Here is a 16,728-nt window from a genome sequence, read left to right as displayed (position 1 = left end):
CACACACATGTTCAGGTATACACACACATGTTCAGGTAGGTACACACAAGTGTGCATGCAGGTACACTTTCATGCGCCCCTTTAATGGGGACTGGGTCCTGCTATGTTGGGTCCTCAGTCTCTTCCACCTGGGATACAGGTGTACACCACGACACCCAGAGCCACTCAATTTCAAGACCTAGGTAATTAACAGGACCTAAGTAACAAGCTGGTAAAATCTGAAAAAAAAAATTAACCAATAATTGCCATCTACCAAGCATAGTGGTGTTCATAAAGTTATCTAAGGCTCTGGAGGCTATTCTAATCCCTTTTAAACTAAGAGAAACCTACGTTGATCCTTCAAAAAGAAAGCACAGCACTGAGAGCCAGCTAGCACAGGCTTGCAGGAAGAGGCACGGAGGCAACGCAGAGCTGTGTGCCAGGCCCAGGTGCTCTAGGCCCAGGGCCACGGGATCAAGAGGGAGACAAGCTGTACGGGCGTGAAGCAGTCCCGGGTTCCGTCAGGGACTGACTTTTACTTGAGGCATTTTAATCTTCGCAGTATGAAAACTAGAATCCACAGCAACGGGCTGGTAACGAGCAAAGTTCTGTTCACTTCCCTATGGGAGAAAGCAGGAGAGCTTGGTAGTGCTGACCTATGACATACGCTTGGCCAGGGTCTTCACTGGATGATTCTGATTCCTGTTTCCTCCTCTCGGGGCTTCTATTTAAACTGGCAACAGACTTTGAACTAAAGAGGGAAGAGGAAGGCAGGAGGGGAAGTGTCAGTGTAAAAGAATACGGAGAAAATGACAAAAGTCTAAACAAAAACAAGGGCACGGGCGTGGGACTCCCAGTCTCGGCTGTGGGTTAGTCAAGCATGCTCTTACTTATTAAGCTTTGTGACTCCTGCCAGGGACTCTGGGTCAGGTCTCGCCATTGGGTACAGTGGTTTTCCCACCAGCTCCGCAAAGGCTGGCGGTAGGGACTCCACGTTAACAGCCTGTTTCCGATGAGGATAGAGAGAGGCCTGACTGAGGTCATGGTAGGATTTACTCATTCCTCTAGGCTTCTCCTCCCATGAAGCTCTGCCATTCTTCTCTGTGGCACTGTTCTGCAGTGGCTGGTAAAGCGACAGCTCTGAGCAGGAGAGCCTCTTCAGAATCTCAGCTTGAACTGACAGGGGTCGGACGGCAAGCTTGTTGAGGGTGCTGCTGGCCAGACTGCCAGTGCTGATTGCGCGGCACATATTAAATCCTCTAACAGATTCTGCTTGCAGGCTCAGGCTCCTAAACGAAGCTCTCTCTACAAGGAAATAGGATTGCTTTACACGATGGAAACACTGCAGTCAGTACCTTTACGAGAAGAGTCGATTTAACAGGCAACACAGGGCACGCACGTTTTAATCGTCTCGACTGCCAGCACTAGCTGGGCACTGTCAAAGTGGGCAACTGAGGGTTTTAAAAAGGAGTTAGAGGGTCCTGGCGTCCGTACAACACTCAAATCCTTTTTGCTTTCACCAGTCTTGGACCAAGCATTTCTTATCTCTCCTACCAACTCTTTTTCATCCTGTGATGTTCGTGACTTAGGCCGGCACACCCCAGACTCCTTGTGGCTTTCCACGCTGACAACAAAATTTCTAACCCTCTTAGAGTTTCTGCTGAAATACCATCAAACTCAGAATGGGGAGAAGGGCTGATGGAGCAGGATGGGTTGAGTCTGACAAAGCAGCTTTGCAGAGAGCTTTGCCTAGAGAAGGAATCCTTGATTATAATTTCATTTTTACGAAGCTGACTGCAGATGGAGAAGATGGCATTCCACTCTGGATTCACAGAACCAGTGAGATGAACACACCACAACTGTATGCTGCATACGCTGTAGCTCAGCAATGCTGTTATAAGCCAAACACCCTCAGGGCGGGTTTCATGCTAGTACACCACTGTGCCAACCCCTCCTTCCCATCTCCACTTCACGATGAAGGAGGCACCGGAGCCAGGGACAGTCAACAGCCCCAGGCTTCTCCCCTCTGTGTCTACAAGCAAGGGACTGTCTAGGCTGAGATTTTGTCTTCTAATAAAGGAAGGTCAAAAGCCTTCTTTTGGAAGCTAAATTTAGAAACACTTCAGGCCAAGCCCTTGGTTATTCTACATCACTTCAGTGTTCTGACATTTGAAGCTATTAGCAAAGCCACTGCTTTACATGCAGATAAGACCTAGGAACAGAGCTTTAAATGATGTTGTTGTTTGTGAGTTAGGCAAACCGTATCTCAAACCACGCTCTGGGTCCCACTCTAACTGGCCTATCAGGGTATACTTTCTCTGTATTAAAGTGTGACAAGCATGTCAAATAGCTGGGAAAATGTTATATTTCACTTATTTCAATAATTTCCAAGATAATATTCATGCATCAGAATGAACCTTGAATTAACATGCCTCATTATCACCAGGGGAACAGTGGTTGCTTTCTATGATGGAAGTGGAATTCAAGATCTTTGTGTGTACTGAAGAATTCCAAGAATCATCTTAATCTACAGGGTTTTTAGTGGAGTGGATAACAGTATTTCTATACTCCTTCATCTAAGAAGGAAACACCAACTCAACGGTAGCAAACACCTCCACACACAACACTGGCACAACAATGGCGACCAGTTCCATAGGTTCTGTCTGCTGAGCTTGTCAAGGACTGGTCCTTTCCAATCCACCCACAGCTCACTGCCTCACAGAGCCATGGGCCACGAGTATAACCACGGCTGACCTCATCGGTTCTACTGCTTTTACTGGAACACTCTCCTGCACACACCAACAGCTCCGGGAAGACAGCAGGAGCTGCAGTCTAACACGACCGCCGGGTTTCCGATGGGAGCTTACAGCCTTGCTGGCTTCACACACAGCCTGCGGCAGCGCCTTCTAATCTGCTTCTGCTCCTGCTCATACTCCTCAGCATCCTTTACTACCTCATGCCGTTGACTTCGCTGTAGGCTCTTTGGGAGACAGACGCCATATACTGTTATTCCTTAGTACTTACTGTTTAATGTAAGAGCTAAGTGCATGATTTATTTCTTCGCTCTATGAAAGAAAGCTGGGGCGAGGAGACCAACACTGCACCCCACAATGGGTTCTCACCACCATCTAATTAGGAAAGACACTTTCTACTCTCCACCTATTTCCTTCTCTGGAAAACCGGGACTTAATGACCTCTAGGGATCTCTATAGAACCAGCATTCTCTAGTATGAATGCCCACCAATCTCCTGTGGATTATGCCAGGAATTTCCACTTGTTTAGTCCAGACAGGTAAATAAGAACATGGCTAATTCTAACACAACTCAAAGTGGGACATAATTCCTCTGAAGGTTTTATAAGATATGGGAAGGCATATAGACAATACCACCCTGGAGTGTTTTCTCCATGAGTAAAGGATATTTTGCTATTTGAAATCTGGAACTGAGTTTGTGAAATATTCAGAGTGCTTGTTCTTATCGAGAAAGAAAATGAGACTCTGAAAACTCAGTTCTTTCCTAAGGTCATTCACACACGGCCATGCTCCTGCTGCATGGTACATGGTATGAGGTCCAGAAGCACAGAGCAGAGCAGCAGTGCAGCGCCTGCTGCGGCTGATACTGCCATTCTCACTACAAGGACCAGCGGCATCACTATTGCTGAGTGGTGGGAGAGAGAACTGGCAGGGCAGTGGTGAGGACTGAACCTAGGCCTTGTATATGCTAGGCAAGCACATTCCCACTCAACTCCATGTCCTCAACCCTGTCTTTCCAGACACCTTAATCCATACAGGTATGGACTCATCTATACTCTGCAATGACCTTTTGATACATAGGTTATCGCTGTGACAGTAACATTACAGATGGAGGAACTGAGCCAGCTTTTGTAGTGTGCCTGAGCCTTCTGAGTCTGTAGCAGTCTGGTTTGAGCATAAGCTGTTTTACTGGAGGTGAGAATCATGCATGACTAAGGCTCAACCATTCCCTTAATGTGAAAACCCCAAATCCAAAATGCTCTAAGAGCTGAGACTGCATGTGCACAGACATTTCAGTGATGTAGGAGGGTCTTCTGTTTTGTGTTCATTTCATTGGTTAAATAAATAAACTGCCTTGGCCTTTTGATAGGACAGAAAATTAGTTAGGCAGAGTAGACAGAATAGGATGCTGGGTAGAAGGCAGTGAGGCAGAAGCCATGGCTTTCCTGCCGGAGGCTAGAATCTTGCCAGTAAGCCACAGTCATGTGGTGATACACAGATTTATTAGAAATGGGTTAATCAAGATGTAAGAGTTAGCCAGTAAGAGGCTAGAGATAATGGGCCAGGCAGTGTTTAAATGAATACAGTTTCTGTGTTATTATTTCCGGGGCTAAGCTAGCCGTGCGGGAGCCAGGCAGGATGAAAAGCAGGCCTGCTCGCCTCATCACTACATTTCAGGAAGAGACTCGGTGCTCAGCTTCATTTGACGTCTCAGTCAGAACACTGAGAATAAACTCACCTGCGGGTCCACGTGTGTGAAGACAAGACATAACAGACCCTGCTTAAAGTCAGGTTCCATCCCTCACATGCATATCCTTATGTGTTTGCAGATATTCCAAACTCTTAAAAAACTTCAAAATTAGAAACGTTTCTGGTGCCCAAAAAGTTTAAATGTTGGATACCCAAGCTGCATTTCATGTGAGACACCGAGGAAAGGACCAGCTTCACACTCTCGTCTTCTGATTCCCCCTGCTCTGTCACATATAAAGATATGCTCGCTCACTGTTCAATTCCAGTTTGTATTGAACATTGATCCAAGTAGCAATGCTGATACCTTTAATCAGTGGTACTTTGTTGTACTTTAAAAAAATATAAAAGCATAGACAAGTTTTAGCGAAGCAAAGTAGAAAATAAAAGGTAATGTGATAATAGCCATGGCTGTCATATTTTAAAACTTATATATGAGGAAATTAAATGAAAATGCAGATTCAAGTGACCCAACTTCTAAAGACTGTGATTCTGCAGGTTCACATCAGCTCCTAGAACCTTACGTTAGGGGAACACATGGTCTCCCCTTTGATCCTGAGAGGTGAGAAACATCTACTTAAGAGTTGGCATCCCACTCAATGCTATAGGAAACTTTTATAAGATTTCAAAATAAAAGCTCCAGAAGAGTTCAGAAACATGTGTTACCAGTGTGTGCTATTAACCCTTCACTCAGATGCTTCATAGAGACCCACTTAAGCCTGTAGGGGTTTAGCAGAAAGAAGTGATTTCAAATCACCTTAACTTCAACATGTTGTTATGCAGGGTTAGCTTTCAGTATTTCAGCTCTGATAGATTTCTGTATAGAGCTGGATTGTGTTTGCAGCTGAAAACCTATTGTCCTGGTTGCTGTGGTTACTTATCAAAGCCACCAGATAGGGATGATCTCAAATGTGACTAGCAGGTGCTAGATCTGCTGTTCAAATGCCCGACTTCACTGCAGGGTGGCCTCTTCACCTGCCTGTATCCTGCCCTTGTTCTTTCCCACACGGATCTCCAAACCAAAGTCAGCTATCACCTACCTCCCCAGAGCTCAGAGCTGAGACCTTCCTCTTGTAGATGTGTACTTGTAGAGCCCACATGGTATACCCTGTGGTACCATGAGCGATGGTTCAGCAGTTAGGAGCATTAGCTGCCCTTCCATGAGACCCAGGTTTGATTCCCAGCACACAGTATGGTTTAAAACCATCTGTAACTACAGTTCCAGAGAACCCGATTCCCTCTTTGGGCTTCTGTGGGCCCTGAACACAGGAAGTATACAGATACACATTCAGGGAAAATACATACATATGAAGTCAAAAAACTCGTGAATAATCATTTCATAGTTATAAACTAAGACATGTTTACATCTTTTATACACTTTTTAAAGAGTCTATGCTCATCTGCAGCACTGTCTTCCAAGTGGACAGAGAGCTGATGTGACAACAGACTTAATTTCGACATTTCACCAAGAGGTACCCTTACGTTTTCACACTAAACAGTCTGTGAGTTTCTTTTAGAACTTGTGGCAAAAATCATGCCTGTATCCTGAAGTCACATGATGCAGCCCACTCTACTTACCAATGTCTTGGGCATCTTGGTTGCTCTGCCGTGCCCGCATCTGCAGCTGGAACTTGTGCTGGGAAGAGCAGAGGTGCAGCAGGTACTGGCAAGCCTTACTGCTGTCCGTCTGAAATGCATGCTTGATTCCGTCTGATGTGTTCTGAAGGGTGATTTTCTTTTTCTGTAAGATTAATCAGAGGTCTCTGTAACTAGGAAGCTTTCCTGGGACTTTACATGACCAAATATTCTAACCTACAAACAGTAAGTAGAGATATTTATATTTTCAATTATTATGTGTGAGTGTGCTTTAACTGATACCACATACAAATATAAATATAGGAACTATAGTTCTATATCCAAACAAATTTAGTAACCATCACTTTCAGCAATTGTAGCTTCTATGTGTCCCATTCATTATCAAAGGAAATTTTAAAAATTACCTGGGGGTAGGAGCTGGAGAGAAGGCTCAAGGGAGAAGGCTGCTCTCCCAGAGGACCAGGTCTTACCACCTAGTACTTAGCTAGAACCCCACTTTAGAGGATCTGATGCCCTCCTCTGGCCTCCAGGCACTGCACACAGATAGCAGTCATTCATGCAGGGTAACACTCATACACACATAATAGAAATAAACACATCTTTTTTTTAAAAAAAAAGTATCTAGAGTTACATAAGATGGTATTCAGGGAAGTCTGTATTTGAACATGTTCCTCCCAGATTGAAGTAACTTTTAAAGATAACAATGCTTATAACTGACTTGATAGGAATGTTTACAATGTCAATAAAAACGGTAAGAGCTGTGCATCCTACTCCATAAAGGAGGGAATAAGGCGTTTTCAAATGAACAGTAATGGTGAGCGCTACGACTCAGTTAAGGAGAATCTGGGTGATATGAAGGCCAGGATGGTGGATATGGGAAGTTAAGGAAAATGGGCAGGGGTGGTACGCCCCTGTCTGCACAAGTACAGGGTGTGATGCGGCAAGAGATGACCTGAGTCTAGGAACTCAAGACCAGTCTTGGCAGTGTCCCCACACGGTATTTCAGACAAAGAGCCAGAAGGGGATTAAAAAAAAAAAAAAGCAAATGTGTGAACACAGAGAGAAAGATGACAGAACCCGAGACACTGAGTTCTTTAGCACTTAGAGATGCTAATTTTCAAAAGTCAAGAAAAGTAGGAAAATTAAAAAAAAAAATCAATTTTATCTGGTTGCTGTTCACTGAAAGATATATCTTACAGAAGAGGGCTTCCCAGAACCCATGGCCTGTGCTGAGGCTTGCAGACAATCCCTGGGCATCATCAGGCAGGGGTCATGGCAAATGACAGGTCTTACTTATATGCCATTAGATTGCACTCTATTACCCATTATGCAAATTAGCCTCTTTTAGCTTTTCTTCAAAACGTTGAAATAGGCACAGAAAAGTCAAACTTAATAAATAGGAGCCCAAAGTTATAAGAGTGTCACCTTTCCTACATAGATTTATATTAAAGATCTTTATAATGAAAAAACAATGTATAAACACTGTAAATAGAATGCCAAAATAGAACTAAATTAGAATAAATGCAATAAAACAGAGAAACCTTCTTAAATTTGAGTTAGAAACAGCTGCTAATGAGCCTCTGGGACTGAAGCCGATTTCTTTCTGTTAAAAAGGAAACCCATCAAGTTTTAGAACGGGCTAAAAGAACAGTACCATCAAGCCAGAATCTTGACTATGGGCACGCCGAGGAACTGTTCGGGGAGTTGGGTGCTTTTCTCCTAACAAACGCACCACGCAACCCCTGTCCAGCAGTTCTGAAAGACACTAAGTGCACAGCCACAAATCTACTGCTCAGAGTCAACACGAGAGGCAGAATCTACTCAGACGATCCTAAAAAGAGCTGCAGGATCAACAGCCAAAGGCAAAGAGGAAAGAGGACACAGAAGCCTACTCGAGGTGAGGTATAGGTCCAGAGTGATTAGGAAAAGGGATATTTTAGACAGTGTGCTGGCTTGAGAAATCCTGTCTTGAAAAACAACAACAAAAACAGAGCAAAAATTACTTTTCTAATTTCATCACCATGGAGTAGACATTAAAATCTAAAGCTGCAGGAAGCCATGGGCCGAGCTCGCAAAATTCAGAGGTGCCTGAACGTCTGCAACTCGTGTAAGAGGCACGATGAGAGATCACTCTTGAGTGTGGCATGGTTTATTAGAAGGAAGATCATTAACCTAGAAACATTAGGGGATGGCTCCAGGTGAGGGACATGGCTGTAGAGTGAGTTTTCATGAGCAGAAAGTTCACCTTGGTTGTACTTTAACTCAAGTTAACTGAGCATATAACTAGTTAGGAATGCATCCTATGCTTTAGAAAAAACAGAAACAAATAAAATCTCAGGAAGACCACCTATAACTAAAAAAGAAAAAGAGCTTTAAGTCGTACTAAAGTTTACTAAGAAAAATTAATAACTATGTCGTAATTTAAATTGACTACACCAATTGAAAATATAACAGAGGAAGTTAAAATGGACATACTGAAAAGGAAATCTTCTTTGTTTCTCTCCATGGGAAGCGAAGAACCAAGGTACGCACTCCGTTGTGGACTTCAAACACGAGCACGCCTTTGGAACAGACTCCAAGCAGGATTCCTGTCTGTGACTTCTTCTCAGGGTGCACTCGGTGGAGATGAACCCCGTACTCTATCAGCCTTTGGCAGACCTGTTGGAACACACAGACAGTACGTCCACACACAGTGAGGAGATGGGCGGGGTCAACTGCTCAGGGGGCAGTCAGGCTTCTCAGCAGGACCCACAATACAGCACCGGCTAAACACAGGGGTGCAGTGCCTAACACCTCAAGAGCTTTGTGAGCTTAGGTCAGGCCTAGGATACTTAGATGGGCCATGAGAAACATCAAAAGAACCAGCAGGCAACAATAAGTCATGGCAGGAACAACTGAAAACATGGTCACGACAATGACAAGGTAGAAAGACAAACCCAACTGAGAAGTAAGTATATGTAAAACATGCATTCAACAAAGGATTGGTACCTGTAATTCGTAATGAAAACATATTTTGTTGACAGTCAGGTGTAAACAAGGTTGGAAAAGATTTATGAACACACAACAAAAAAGTTGTATGAATGGAAAATAAAACATGAGAAAATGGTCAGTAAAAAACATAATTAGGAAAGAAAAATTAAAATTATAATGCTGGGGCTGGAAAGATGTCAGTGGTTAAGATCACACACTGTCTTGCAAAAGGCTGGAGTTTGGTCCCCAGCACCCATGGGCGACTCATGATGGCCTTAACTCCCGCTCCAGAGGCTCTGACATCTGCTGTTTCTATGGACAACTGCACTCACACATGCTTGAGTGTACACACAAATAACAGTAAAAATGAATAGTCTAAAACCATCTTTAAAGAGCCCAGTGCTGCATCATTTTCACCTATCCTAAGGGCTAAGGAGAAAAAGGCAGAAAAGAACAAGTCACGAGGTGGAACAGGATGTGTGCTGCCTGCAGGGAGGTGGTAAAGCTACATCTATCTTCCTTTAAAGATGCATGCTGCTAGTTACATTTAGCTCTTGCAAGTACTGAACACAATGGCTACAAAAAATTGAGTTCACAGCTTGACTTTAAATGTGACTCAAACAGAACAACCTGTTCTGGCTTTCTTACCATACATCTGTGTTAAGGATGCTATAAATCAGTGGATCAAGTTTCTTCCTGGGTCTCTGTGGAGCTGAGGCGTGCTGTTCTCTGCACCACGGACCAGCAAACAGGTGCATTCTTCCTGGGCGGCTGCACTGGAGCATGTTCTCAAAGCTTCTTTCAATAGATGTTTCCTACTCTGGAACTTACTTAGCTCTATCTTTTCTATCACAGATCACTTCACATGCAGGCTCGCAAGGAGCTGATGACAAGCTCAAACTGAGAGCCAAGGTTTCTGCACCTCTGTGCCTACATGAACGAGCTGTCATCTAGAACAAGAACTAATTCACAACTTAAAATCAAGAGCAAGGAGTTCCAGAATGAGCGTGAACTCAGTCTCACAACTACTCAGTAACCAAACTCACTCTTCCTTCTTTATGATTCTTGAGAGTGTGGACTAGGATAAAGACGTGGAATTAACAGCCAGATAAAAACGGGTTCAGGTAAGAGTTCTGTCCCTCACAGTGCTACTAACCGTGGAACAGCATGTTTTCTCTGAGCCCCATTTTCTCCCTCACAGAGAATGACACTGCCGCAGCTTTATGCAGGAATCAGCCAGAGGCTGCAAAGGGTCAGATATTGCACCCTAACTTTTAGATTTGTCCTCCAACTCTTGCTCATTTTGACCATGTGGTGATGTGAGATTCCCCTCTGTATGCTGTGAATTGTTTTACTACTATTGGTTAATAAACGAGCTCCTTCAGCCTACGGTAGAACAGAATAGAGCTAGGCGATGAAAACTAAACTGAATGCTGGGAGAAAGAAGATAGAGTCAAAGAGACACGATGTAGCTGCCAAGGGAGAAGGACGCTGGACCCTTGTCAGCAGGCCACAGCCTTGTGGAGATACACAAATTAATAGAAATGGGTTGTTTTAATACATAAAAGTTAGCTAGAAATATGCCTGACATCGGCCAAACACTGTTGTAATTGATAAGGTTTCTGTGTGATTATTCGGGTCTGGCTGACCAAGAATGAAAGCACAGTCTCCGTTTACAATGTGGCACTGCTTAGAACTGCTCACCTCACATACTTACCTTTAAGAACTCTAGCTCTGTCTCCTTCTCAGAGGCTCCTGCATAGGTGTTATGCAGTTTGGGCAACTCTTCTTTGATGTAGGATACATCAAGCTTCTCCATCACTCGGGCAGGCAAATAGTGCTCCAGGCGAAAGTAGGACATGCCGTGGACCTGGGAGGAAGAACGCCATGGTGAGCAGCTCCATTTGCCTATCTTGGCGTGAAGCCTCTTCCAAGAGTCAAGATTCTTCTACTTCTCCCTGTAGACCACATCCCTCTCTTCCTCGGCAAGGCAGAACAGCTGCACTGATCAGCAAGTTTGAGGAGACAGTCGAGGGTATGCTAAGGTGGCCGTCTCTCGTTTCCTGATTTCTCTTAGGTCTCTTTCATTTAAGAACATGAAGCTTTGAATAGAGTTTCTCATAGTGACCTCTGCTAGGTTCCCAGTCTGTCATTGTGTGGATCTGTGTGGCAGGCGGAGTCCACCAGCCTGTTTGGCCAATATCTCCTCTACTAAGTCTCTTTCTTTATTGCCAAGAACACAGGAGGCAGAGGGCTTGAAGCTAGACAGCCCTAAACTCCAACACAAGATAATTTTAAACATAAAAATAAACCTCATACTATGTGATTACACTGAGTCAACGAATGTGATGGGTGTGTGTAGTGAGCCAGGGCACTTTGAGGAACAAAATGACTTTTAAAAAAATCATGACATCAACCATGATTTGGCAAACAATAAGAGGAAGAAAACAAAAGCTGCAGATGTAACTTGGTGGGAAATGCTTGTCTAGTATGCTCTGGCTTTGATTCCCAACAACAAAGCAAAACAAAACAAAAGATAAAGAGGAAAGAAACAAATCTACCAACACGACGTCTATCTCAGAAGAGAAAACCACTCCCACCTCTGGCTGGTAATCTCCATACTCTGCCTGCAGTGCCAGGGAGGCAAGCAGCAGGGCCGCCTCATCGTCACAGTGCACCCTCTCCTCCAGGAGGTCTCTCCGCAGCTGCAGGTAATACTGATGGCAGGTGAGGTTGTGTCTGAGGAAACACGGGTGCACAGAGACACCTTGTCATGTTGAACCCTGGGGTGATCTTGATTACAGACACAGTTTCCAACAGTTCTAATTAATATTGTCATTAAGCTTTTCTTAGGCATTCAAGAAACTATGAGATGGACCTGTGCCTTGCCTGTCTATCATCGGAGAAGCTTCTTCTCAGAGTAGATGGGAACTAACATGGAGACCCACAGATGGATAACCTGCAGGGAGGGAAAGACTCTGGAGCACTCAGTCCTAAATGGGATGTTTTCAGCAAACCCTCCCCTCAGGGCTCAGGGAGCTATGTGGAAAGGGGGTGAAAAGATCCTAAGATGGATGATTCCAAGGAAAGACTGTCAAACATATACAATAGGATGTGTGTATTTATAAGCCCACAGACACTGGAGCATGTACTAGGCCTATACATACACAACAGGAAGTGTGTACATATGAACAGACACTAGAGCATGTACTAGGCCTATACATACACAACAGGACGTGTGTACATATGAACCCAGACACTGGAGCATGTACTAGGCCTATACATACACAACAGGTCGAGTGTACACATGAATCCACAGATTCTGGCAGCATGTACTAGGTCTATACACACCCAACAGGTCAAGTGTACACATGAACCCATAGACACTGGAGCATGTACTAGGCCTATACATATGAACCCACAGACACTGGAGCATATACAAGACCTGCACAGCTTCAAACCAGGCAGCATCCAAGAGCTGAGAGCGGGGAGGTCCCACCACGACCTAAGGAGCTGTCTGTAATTGATCCCAGCCTGCACAGGATAAACTGGCTTCTCCAATGGAGTCTCTCTGGGTACAGCAAGCATACTGCAGAGTAGGCCCTGCCCCAGAGTAGATGGCCAACACAAAACCAACTCAATGGTGTTTTGTAGATTTTTGTTCTCATTCTGCTTTTTTGGGCTTTTTTTTTTTTTTTTTTTTTTTTTTTTTTTTTTTTTTTTTTTTTTTTTTTTTTTTTTTTTTTTTTTTTTTTTTTACTGATCATTTGCTTGTATACTTTGTTTTCTGTTTTCACGGATCTGTGTGTTTCTTCCTTTTGTTTGCTTCCATTTTTAAAGAGAGAAAGGGTGTGGAGTTGGGTTGCTAGGGAGGATCTGGGGTGAGCTAGGGGAGGGGAACAATGTGATTGGAATTTATCATTATTTGTTTTTAATAAAAAATAGAAAAGAAAGAAATAATTTAAGGACAATAATGGCATCACCTTTCATTTGTAGAGAATACATTCCATAAGCTGTATGGAGGTCGGAAGTCATGAAAAGTACCAGACCCCATACACTGTATTTTTCTAAGTGTACATACATACAGGATAAAGGCTAACTTACAATTAGATGTAGTAAGAGATTAAGCACAGATAACAGAGAATTTAACAGTATGTTTTGTTTCCTTATAGGTCAAGAACTTTTACCTGCTCACTTAAAAGAAGCACTATACAGCTCCCTTTGTCTGCCAGGGCTGCAGTCCCCACTCCTGAGCCCCTTGGCCTGCCAGGGCTGCCAGGGCTGCAGTCCCCACTCCTGAGCCCCTTGGCCTGCCAGGGCTGCCAGGGCTGCCAGGGCTGCAGTCCCTACTCCTGAGCCCCTTGGTCTGCCAGGGCTGCAGTTCCCACTCTTACACTTTGAAATCAACAGTAAGTAGTGGTTACATGAATACAAACACGGCAATTCCACTGCAGCTGATCTGGTAACATGGTGCCGTTGGCCAACTAATAGGCAGAAGGTGGATACAGCATGGGTACACAGGATGACGGGACAACTCGTGCCCTAGGCAGGTGTAAAGGGTGACTCAAGATTTCATCACAACACTCAAAACTGCACATAACATAGAATGAATGGAAACTGATGAAAGTTTCCACAGAGTGTTTTCTGATCGTGAAGGAACACTAGTAACTGAAACAGTGGCAGCAAAATCATGGATAAAGAGGGGCCAATGCATTTCCTTTAAACGAAGAAGAAATTGTCCTGGATCCATATCAAGCGGTTCAATGCCAGCAGGTCAAAGAGGTCAACGGGGCGGGGGCAGAAAGAATAAAGAAAAGCTTGTGCACTCACTGTATCAAACTAACATCATCCAGGAAAAATTTAATTCGGAAAAACAAAGTAAAATCAATAGCGGCTTTGCCCTTTTTCTTTGGTTCTTCTTTCCATCCCTCCGGGGCCACTTTGGTTAATTTTAAGTCAGGATCAACAAAGAAATATTCATTCTCTGAAACAGAATGAGAAAGGCATTCAGAAAGCATCGAGTTTTCTGTCCTTTGATGTCTACTTTTCTGTTTAATTTTCTGTCAGAAGTACAGTGGGGCTCTGAGTAATGCGTATGGCTGGATTCAGTGAGCATAGGTCTTTTCAAAACCAGGGCTACATCAGACAGACCTGGACTCCACTCCTGGCCACATCAGTTACTGCCTGTGTGATTAAATCCCTTTGCCACCTAGACATCAATTTCCCTGTGTGAAATGGTGGGTCCTGCACTATAGGCCTGTGGTAAAAATCTAATGACAAAATGGATCTGAAACAGACAGGACGGCAAGAATTAAAGCCCACTGTGTCTATAAATATTAGCTATGGTTTACTAATAGAACGGTTATTCCACAGATCTGATTTGTACAGAATGTTTAAGAAATAAATAGAAATTCTGTCTCAAAAATATCTTTTGGTAGACAATATTACCTGGGTAGTTCAGTGGGAGGGCAAGCAAGTCCCAGGGCGTGGGGCAGCTCTTTCCACCCGCTGGGCCACCCTGCTCAATTATGAGCCAGGATCAAAAAGAAGTCATGGGTGACTCTACAGCAGAATGAGTTGTCTTGTTTGTTTGCTTATTTATTTATTTATTTATTTATTTATTTATTTATTTATTTAGGCTTTTCAAGATAAGGATTCTCTGTGTAACAGTCCTGGCTGTCCTAGAAGAACTGTTCATTCTTAAAGCTCAAGTATTAAAAAAAAAAGTCTCCACAGACACAGGAGTAGCCTCACAAACACAATGAAGGAACTGGGGGATGTCCCTAACTCTCTTCTGCTTCTCAGCACTGACCTGCCTATTTAATTAGTCTTTCCCCAAATGATGCCCAGCACAATAAGGTGCAGGAGGTCATCCTGATGCCAGCTTTCCATTCTGAACTCTGAATTAGACAGGCAGTTACCTTTGAGGATAGCCAGAGCAAACAAATGATGCTCTACTAAGCCAATATGAGCCACCACCATGTCAAAGACATCTTTGCATATGGTCTTGGTGTCACAGGTGAGCTCGAGTCTCTGCCCACTCAGGAGCATTATGTTCACTTTCCTCCGGTGGTCCTCATTCTTCCCCTTCTTGTTCTACCATTGGGAAAAAGACGGTATTTGTTAAAAAGAAGCACTGTAACATTTGTACTTGCTTTTAGAGAACCAGTCAAATTATTTTCTAAGAGGGAAAGAAGTGCCTTAATACTTACGAGGATAGACCGTGGCAAATCCAAAGAAATAAATGGCTCAATTGTCATCTTCACAAACTCAGGACCAAAGAAATTCTGCAAGTCACATAGATAGAACGAATTATTTTTACTATTTCTCCTAGATCTTATTTTAAGAGTACAAGGATAAAGAAAATCGTACATCAGAACAAGGCGCTCCACGAAAATGTAGAAACGTTCAGCTAAGTACACTGTGCTTTGCTTACAAAGGAAACGGAGCACGCGTTACACAACGTTTTTCTGTGCACAGCGGTGTGTGTACATACTCATGTGGGTGTGCTAGACTATAAAGAGACCCACAGGAGGGCTGGAGAGATGGGCCAGCAGTCGGGAGTTCAGGCTGCTCCAAGAGGACTGTAGCTCGGCGCCCTGCACCCACACAGCAGCTCATGGCCTCTGTAACTCCAGTTCCAGGGATTCAGTGTGTTATTTTTGTCCTCTACTGGCACCCAGCTGATGTAGTGAACAGACACACAGGCAAGCAAAACACCCATATATAAGATGATGATAATAATGATAACAGAATTTTACAAAAGAGAGAGAGAATCAGTGCCAACAGTCTGAGAATGACTGTGCAGAGAGATGGGATGTACTCAGAAGCATTCTTGCACTTGTGAACTAACCTTGAACTCTGTAACTCATCTCTTAATTTATGGGCTAATGAACTTCTTACTATTAAAAAGTAAATACCCATTATATTGAATAAGTCAGTTATTCTCAAGGATCATGCATATGTTATTCATGTTTTTGTTTTTAAAAATATTTCTCCTGAGATGGGTTTTCTATGCTGCCCAGACTGGATCTAAACTGCTAGACAATGATCTTCCTTCAACCTCCTAAGTAGCTGAGACTATAAGGACACTATACCATGCCTGGCAATACATGTACATTTTATATGATCTTGTTATGTAGACCAGGTTGACAATAGAATCAAGCAAACCTCAAAGTCATGATCCTTCTGCCTCAGTCTCTTGAGTGTACAGATTACAGGCATGTACACCATGTGTAGGTATACATATAAGCCATAAAAGTACAGTTAAGATGCTCTAAATCCACTGATGAAATAATGTAGGCAGCTAAATATTGATTCTAATATTAAACAAGATGCTTGATCCCAATGAGAACTAGTGTGGAATCTCAATTTCATCTATAGATATCCTTAGGATATCTATCACAACTTTCTATTAGCATATACTAATTATAAACAACAATGGGTTTCATCATGACATCTTCATATATGCATATAATGTAGTTTGGCCCAAAAACACACATTACCCTTTTTTGTCCCCCTTCCCCAAACCCTTTCTTCTTCCCAACTAATGTTCTTTCTACTTTCAGATCTTTTATGAAAATCTGTTCTTTGTGACCTACTGAGTCTAGCTAGTGTTTCACACAGGAGCACCCACTGAGTCTAGCTAGGATTATACACAGGAGCACCACTGAGTCTAGCTAGGA

General features: G+C 43.4%; 1 protein-coding gene across 6 annotated transcripts in view; it reads right to left on the bottom strand.

Moving 5' to 3' along the window:
* The window catches only part of Ptpn13 (protein tyrosine phosphatase non-receptor type 13), a 180,333-nt gene that overhangs the window by 61,076 nt on the left and 102,529 nt on the right, over positions 1-16,728 (bottom strand). For 4 of the 6 annotated variants that reach the window (XM_050155706.1, XM_050155709.1, XM_050155710.1 and 1 more), the window contains 9 exons: positions 15,256-15,330; positions 14,965-15,139; positions 13,874-14,027; positions 11,644-11,782; positions 10,761-10,913; positions 8,549-8,731; positions 6,056-6,218; positions 870-1,284; positions 636-730 (listed from right to left, as the gene is read on the bottom strand). In XM_050155706.1, the coding sequence (XP_050011663.1) occupies positions 636-730; positions 870-1,284; positions 6,056-6,218; positions 8,549-8,731; positions 10,761-10,913; positions 11,644-11,782; positions 13,874-14,027; positions 14,965-15,139; positions 15,256-15,330 (1,552 nt within the window). The remainder of the gene's footprint in view (positions 1-635; positions 731-869; positions 1,285-6,055; positions 6,219-8,548; positions 8,732-10,760; positions 10,914-11,643; positions 11,783-13,873; positions 14,028-14,964; positions 15,140-15,255; positions 15,331-16,728) is intronic. The other 2 variants (XM_050155711.1, XM_050155712.1) reach the window with 1 other exon arrangement.

This window comes from Alexandromys fortis, unplaced genomic scaffold (genome assembly GCF_014885135.2).
Source record: "Alexandromys fortis isolate MF-2015 unplaced genomic scaffold, M_Fortis_MF-2015_v1.1 scaffold_87, whole genome shotgun sequence".
NCBI classification, from domain to species: domain Eukaryota; kingdom Metazoa; phylum Chordata; class Mammalia; order Rodentia; family Cricetidae; genus Alexandromys; species Alexandromys fortis.
This window is presented reverse-complemented; position numbering and strand designations above follow the sequence as displayed.